General features: G+C 26.0%; 1 protein-coding gene across 4 annotated transcripts in view; it reads right to left on the reverse strand.

Annotated features, from left to right (window-relative positions):
- Nucleotides 1–513: 513 nt before the first annotated feature.
- The window catches only part of LOC100166313, a 13,938-nt gene continuing 6,116 nt past the window's right edge, over nt 514–8,335 (reverse strand). For all 4 annotated transcript variants that reach the window (XM_008191820.2, XM_016800276.1, XM_016800277.2 and 1 more), the window contains 3 exons: nt 2,003–2,134; nt 1,545–1,929; nt 514–1,484 (listed from right to left, as the gene is read on the reverse strand). In XM_008191820.2, coding sequence (XP_008190042.2) covers nt 1,332–1,484; nt 1,545–1,929; nt 2,003–2,134 — 670 coding nt within the window. In that variant the 3' untranslated portion in view covers nt 514–1,331. The remainder of the gene's footprint in view (nt 1,485–1,544; nt 1,930–2,002; nt 2,135–8,335) is intronic.

The following is an 8,335-nucleotide window of genomic DNA, read 5'->3' on the forward strand; positions in this document are numbered from 1 at the left end:
CAGCTGAGGTAAAACATGCATTAAATCATCGTGTTTATGGTCTCGAGTAAAGAAATTATACCTTAAAGTAAATATAAGTGTATTTATGAAATAATCTTCTGTTTGTTCTCTATAGTCAAAAATTACTTGACCAATTTAGAAGGAAACTTCAGTTTGTTGTTAGTGATATCAGGGAGAGTAGATTGAACCACGTTCAAAAATATACCAAGAGCTGAAATATATGAACTGAGATACACAAAGACCGTATTTTACATTAATTATTCATTTTTTAGCGGGTGATGTTGGGTTAGACAGCTAGTAGTTTATATTTACATTTTAGCATGATTAGAATTTTTATTCAAATTTCTCTTTAGTTAATGTAGTTATATTCAGTGATATTACTGTTATTTCAATCAATTGTAGATTGGACATACGCAATTTGAAAAATCTAGAAAAACTAATAAAATATAAGCTGGTGAACATTGCATCTTTTTAAAAAAAAATTCCAGTTGGAACAAAGTAAAATATAAAATGTTGAGGTTTTACGAATATTTATTGATAGATAATTAATATTTAAAAGTAGTTGACAAGAAGAATAAGGAAAATGTAAGAAACAATTAAAATACAATATAATATAATGTAAGTATAATATATTAAAATACTTAATAAATATTTGATAATAACATTTTTTGAGTAGGTAGAAAAAAAATGAATATACATTAGAACAGATCTAAATCATAGTCATAGTTTTTTTTAGTATTTGTTTTCAATACTTAATTATTTAGTTGTAATGTATTTTTTAACTTTTAGCAATATTTGTTTACCTACTTGTTAAAAAAATTGATTTATTATATAGTAATTAATAGATTTTAAGTTAAGAAAATACCTACTAAATCTAAAATGAGTTAACAAATCAGTTAAATCATTAAAAAATAATAAGAGAATATAATATAATACAAATTTCAATAAGTAATATGAATAAACAATGAAAGTGGAATACAAAATATACAAATATAATATAGAAATTAAAAATGATAAAACAAAAATGTATAGAATACAAAGCTTCACTAAAAGAAAGCAGTCAATATTTAGTGAAAAAAGATAAAAAAAATGTACATACTACTATAAACATTATTGTAAATGACAATATTATATTGTATATTATAATAAAGTATATTGTTTGAATATTTTGTACTTATTTAAAAATGTACCTAACTATGAAATTTTAATTGAAACATTATATTTAAATGTGACATGACTACATTAAATTCTTATCTTCTATTCAGATCTTACTGATCTTAGCTTATCACACACATATTAATATTACAATTTAATAAGTAGATACTTCAAGATTAAACTACAGCTCCTATGTAAAATATTTCTTTATCCAAAGGACAATTTGTAGATGGTTTATTGGTGTTTCTTCTGAACGGATCACAATCAATTAATGCTAATGATTTGTTAAAACATATACGCACTTCATCAATATAGGGTTTGTTGGTACGCTAAAAAATAAAATAAATTGAATTAATATTTGTTATAAGCATTTTGAATATAAAACATACACTTTCATAATAACAATCGATATGTGGGTTCTTTCCCAATCCAGTTCTTAATGTATGCCAAATTTGAGTAATTGGATAACTGCCATTAGGCTTAATGCCTCCCTGTTCTAATAAATCACTCAGTACATATTGTTTAGACCATTCTAACCCTTGATTAAAATATTTTAATTCTGAATCTAAAGTTGACAGTGATTTAGAACATGTTCCATGTTTTATCCATTCATGTTTCCACAGTTCGCCTTCTTGTTTCCTTGTCCATGTCTTTGACTCTTTTATTTCAGTCCAACGATTTTTTAATTCAGGAATAATGGTATTTAAAGCATTTAAATTAAATGTTGTTTGATTGTTACAATAAGCTGGACCAAAGGCACCAATTTTAGATGGCCTAAAATTATGCAAGAAAAAAATATAGAAAAACATATTGTATTTTTAATTATATAGATGTATCATATAAATACCAAATTCCATGTATTGTCCATTGATTGCGATTGGCTGGTAAGTTGCAAGTGTGAGTATTTGAATTAACAGTCCAAGTGTGACAAAAAGTATACGGCCATGACTGAGAAAATACCAATATATCCCATTCTTTGCTGTATCCATGTAATAAAAAATACATAAATATGCATATTACATAATGAAATTTATTTTAATCATAAGGTTGTTCTCCATCACCAGACAATATAATAATATATAATATGTATGAACACTAGAGAAAATAAGAGCAAACAAAAAACACCAAACACCAAAAAAAAAAAAAAGGTTCCGAAAAAAAAATTTTAAAATCAAGACCAGTAGCAATTCAATCAATGACAGAAAAATTTGTTTTGATGTGCTTTATAAAAGAATAAATAAGTTTTTCTTAACAAATATGCAATACATTTAAAACTTAGATATAACTTTGAATAATTGTCAATTATATTATACATCTCATACTATATGGTATAATATTATATTATGTGTCCATTTAATTTAATTTAAACATACAATCACTATTTCAAATTATCTATTCAGGAGCATTTATATAGCCACTATATGTATAAACTTAATTTTATAACATAGGGGTGCCCAACTATGGGCCGCGATCATTTATTAGCCTGGCCGTGAAAATATTAAATACAAATTGAAAAAAATGAATTCACGTTTATCTAAAAATACCTAGTTAGGAAGTTAGTAACCTATGTAAAATAAAATGTAAATTAATATTTTTGTTTTCCTATTGTTTATTTTCAATTACATATGTTGATGATAATCAGACACAAAAATTTGTAGCGGCATCCTCATCTTTTTATACATTTTGCACATTGGTAATAGCGATTTTATTATTTTACTGTAACTCAAAAACGAATAACTGTAGATACTTGAAACTTACACAACATGTTTATTTTATCAATTCATATACTTGATAAACTTTTAAAAATATTTTGACTAGATTTTAGCTGTTAACGGATATTTTCAATTTCCAATTTTAGATTCTGAGCGAAGCAATGAATCTGTTGGTTATACAATGGTGTTTTTGTTTTGTGTGTGTCTGTCTTCACCTTTTAGGACAGAAAAAGTGCTTAGTTTTTCTTCGACGGTATTTTTTTTGATAGGAAAGTGAATCTAGTTGGTACTTTGGGGGTCAAAAGTAAAAATTTCCTAGTAGTTTTCAAAAGCGACGTGAAAAACAAAAGAAAAATTAAGGAAAAACAGGAATTTTTACGCAAAATCTGTTTTCGAAAAAATCGATTTTGGTTTTTGGTGCAACTCTAAAACAAATTACCGTAGGTACATACAATTTTGATTTAATGTTTATATTAGCACTTTCTATACACCATAACATTTCCAAATATTTTGACTTGTTTTGAGCTGTTTACGGACATTTTCAGTTTCCAATATTTTAGTTTTTTATTCTATAAATATCAATACATTTTTATTTGTTAGGTATAAAAACCTGAAAATTTAATAGGAGGCTTCTAATATATTGTTTGAAAGACAGATGAAAAATATTAAAATTCCAGCCACAGTTTTTTATTAAGCATCTAAAGTTCTAATATTGACAAATACGTCAAATTCACGAAAATGTTCAACATATAACTTTGTTAGAAATTCATGAAAATTTTTCTATTTAAATCTAAGCTTTGAAAATGCAATATAAGATTTGTCATAAGTGTGTCTACCTTTATAAAAAAAAATGTAATGCAAATCAAATTAAATTTTTATGAGCGTTTGAAGTTCATATTTTTACAAGATAGGATATTCAAATGATTTCTCGTGTAGCGATTTTGTTATTTTCTTGTAATTCAAAAACGATAAACGGTACCTAATTACATGAAAATTTCACTGAATGTTTATATTTTTATTTTCTATACACCATACAATTTTGAAGATATTTTGACTCTTTGTGAGCTGTTTATGGACATTGTCAGTTTTCAATTTTCAATTTTAGTTATTTTGTTGTAATTTAAAATTGTTGTTAATGTATCAAATTACATTTTAAATAAAGGTTAGATTAGACATATAACCGTACGGATGTCACAGAATTATCGTTTCAACTGTAGTTTGTAAAATATATTATCTATTCTAAAATAAAAATATTTTATTAGTAATGTACATCTGAGCTCAGCTCAGCTTCCGCAGGGCCCTACATTAATTGTGCGGGGCCCTGCATAGGTGCACCGGTTGCACTGTCCTTGCACAGGCCCTGAGTATATATATTATTATATATTAATGTTGAAATATGATAATATGCAAGCAATATTAGTTCAACTAAGGGCCCGTTTTACAATCATAGTTTAAACCTCGGTTACGCTTGAACCACTGATTTTACCGGCCGAATTTGGTGGTTTAACTGGAGTTTAACTATTGTAATACGGGCCCTTATCAGCTACAATATTAATAATAATAATATAAATATTATATAAAATATCCTAGGCGGACAAACAGTCTTTGTCCAGAATCGTTTTTCATATACAATGTGATATTATATAATTTGATTCAAATTTAACACCATCCATAACAGTGACCCACTTGTAACCTACTGTACAGCAGAGCGACACCCACTTATCATTTTTTTTTTTTAATTATTCTCGATAAAAACTTTTGAAAATTGAATGTATGGTTCTTATAAGTTTCATTAATGGTAATTAAAAAATATTACATACACGCTTTATTTTTTTTATGCAATTTAAGTTCAAATGTTGACAAAATTCATCAACATTTCGAATATTTTTGAACAATTTTTGAGTTAGAAATTTATAAGTTTTTATTTTAATAACTAACATAGGAAATTGTAAAATACGATTCCCCATACATTTTTCTACCTAAAACAGAAAGTTTACTGGAAAGTAACATTGATTTTTTATGAACGTTTGAATTTAAAATGTTTACAAATAGGTACTGGATTTCACCAGTTATTTATCGAATTTACATCTATCGATGTTCATAGTTTGTTTTAATTCAACAACAAATTATCCTAGATACTCGAAATTTTCATCAAATGTTAAAATGACCATTTTCCATACATGGTAATTTTAATATTGTAGAAATTATATTTCAGTAAGAAATTTATAAAAGTTTTTCTTATATCAAAAAAAAAGTTCACCGGAAAGTTACACTATTTTTAGTCATGAAATATTTTCGAGTTTTTAAATTTTTTTTTCAACTACCTATTAAATTTGATTATTTATACAGGTATGGTAGGCTGACAACGTCTCCGGCACTCTCCGCTCAGAATCGTTTATCGTATGCAATGATTTATTATTGAATTCAAGTATAACACATCCGACATCCATTACAACGACATGCAACTGTACAACGGAGCGGTACCCACTTATCAAACTGTTTTTGTTTGAAATGGTTGCCTAGTTCTGTTATTCATCTTTACTATTAGGAAACAAATTTTTATTTGAACAAATATTTGTAAGTATTTTGAGTATTTAAAAAAATGATTACAGTTGAGTATGTTACATACAATTTTGAATAAATTGTGTACACATTTTATTTCAAATATTTCAGCAATAATGCCAAATTTCCTACATAGTTCTGAACTACGGTATATTGTTATAAAAATCAAATATTTTAAAATGTATGATGTTTTCAAATGTTTTGACATGATAAAAATGACTGTGATTTTTAAAAAAAAAACTGGTAAATGGGTGTTGAGCGGCTATACTTACAGTAGGTTACAAGTGGGACATGGTATGGTATTAACTTTGAATTCAATGATATAAAATCATTGTGTACGAAAAACGAATCTGAGCGAAAACGGTCAGTCAGCCTATAAATTATAATATTACTAAGTATATTTGAAAATATTAAGTAATTTATTTTACTATTAGGCATAAGCACAATAGTAGGTTAAATTCATTTTTTCCAAAAAACTACGTTTAAAAAGGTGGGTAAGTGGATTTCGCTCTGCTGTACAGTAGGTTACAAGTGGGTCACTGTATAATGGATGGTATTAAATTTGAATTCAATGATATAATATCATTGTATAAGAAAAACGATTCTGAGCGGAGACGGTATGTTAGTCTAGGTATAAGACATAATATTATATTAGGTACCTATAATAAATTCCAAATTAATCCTAGGTTTTTAATATGTATTTTCGTCCAAATTTGTACTTAAAATGACTATAAAAATAAACTGTGTAAATGTATTTTTTAGATTTTTTGGTAACAGAATTAATTACTTACGTGGAATCTTGTTTTAAATTTTCAATTCTTAGATACAAAAATTGAACATTTTATAAATTTTTTCAAATTAAAATTTGATCTTTAAATGCTTATAAAAAAAAAATTGTCACTATGTATTTTTAATATTTTTCAATTAATATTGTAACAATATATCAGGAGCTTTGTATTAAATTTTTACACTTTTTGGCCCAACAGATAAAACTTTATTGATATTTATAGAAAAAAAAAACTAAAAAAATTGAAAACTTACAATGTCCGTAAACAGCTCAAAAAGAGCCAAATTATTTTAAAAATTTTATCGTATATATAAAATGCTAATATAAACATTCAGTCAAAATTTCATGTATCTACGGTAATTTTTTTTTAAGTTACACCAAAAACCAAATTCAATTTTGTGAAAAATCGATTTTGCGTAAAAATTCCCGTTTTTCCTTAATTTTTCTTTTGTTTTTCCCGGCGCTTTTGAAAACTACTGGGAAATTTAAATTTTGACCTCCCCAATGCACCAACGATATTCACTTTCTGATCGAACAAGATACTGAAGTTGAAAATCGTAGCATTATTTCGACTACTTATCGTGTACACAGACACAAAAAAAATAAAAAAAAATAAAAAAACACACATCATTGTAAAATCAATACATTCATCGTTCCACTCAGAATCTAAAAGTTCCAAAAAATCGTTTGGGAAGTAGGTAAGCTACATTCGTTCCTAAAGTTTTAATGCGTATGGCGCTACGTGTTATTTAAAGATCTGCGTAAACAAATTCACGTTTGTCTTGTTAAAAAGAAACGTATACCTTTTCCGTTCCTAGCTTAAAGAAAGGAACTATATAAGTAATTGAGTTCCTAGTTAATACAGTTCTTTTCCTCGTCCTCAACAATTTAAAAACTATTTCATTATGATTTGCAATCAATTGTAAATCCGTTAAATTATAATATGTACCTAGATGTTTTGTTTTTCAGACATAATTTATCAAAGTAGACCATAGACAGTAAACAACAAAGTGTAATAATAGTCATCTAATATAATATTATACTGAAAAAGAGACAATGCGATAGTGCATTACTATTTATTGCATTAATTACCAATAGCTATAGGTATTATACGATAATCATACGGTCAGGTTACGGTGTACGGATGTAAGTAAACTTATTATTATAGTTTTAAAATGGAAATATATTAAATGATCAATGGTGATGGCAATAATTATTAAACAATAAATAATATAGTTACCTACTTAGCCGTATCTTCAAGCGGTTTTTCCTGCAGACATTATAACGATATCACGTCGATAAGACCTTCGTGAAATGCTAATGATATTATGTAAACATTTTAAATAGAATATATTACATATTATTTTCGTGGGAATATAGGTTTAATTGTATAGCTCATTAGTTATTATAATTAATTATACTGTCAGATATTATTATTATTTGATTACTATTAGTATTGGCTAAATTTCTTGAGAAAAAATTTAAAAACCTCATAAATCCAAAGGAACAAAACGGGCATAGCCGTTTTCGACCAAAAACGTACCCTTCCCTTTTCGGCCGATTCACTTTTCGACCAAATTTAAAAAATACGTCGATTCCCTTTTCGACCAAAATCGTACCCTTCCCTTTTCGGCCGATTCACTTTTCGACCAAAACAAAAAGTTTTGTAATATGATATGTAAAAACATACCAAAATATTTTAATATGTTATTCTTTTATAAAATATTATGCACAGTGTGACATATTAACGCAAAACTAGTGTTAATAATAATAATAGGTATTCTTATATTTAAATTTTTTTTATATTTTATTTTACAACATTTTATGAAACTTATACTTTAAATAATTTTTAAAATTATAATTTCCATAATTTTACAAAAATTATAATATACTTATTAGTTTATTATTTTATATATTATATATATTACTATTGTACTTAATGATTATTGACAAAAAACTCTTAAATTATGATAATATTATAAATATTTTATTTATATATTTTACACATTTTTATACAACTTATACTTTTAATAATTTTCTGTAAAGTATAATCTGGACTCTAAAGTATGTAATACTAATTATTATCCATAATATTTTGCTATTTATGTACCAACAGCTA

This window comes from Acyrthosiphon pisum, chromosome A2 (genome assembly GCF_005508785.2).
Source record: "Acyrthosiphon pisum isolate AL4f chromosome A2, pea_aphid_22Mar2018_4r6ur, whole genome shotgun sequence".
NCBI lineage: Eukaryota > Metazoa > Arthropoda > Insecta > Hemiptera > Aphididae > Acyrthosiphon > Acyrthosiphon pisum.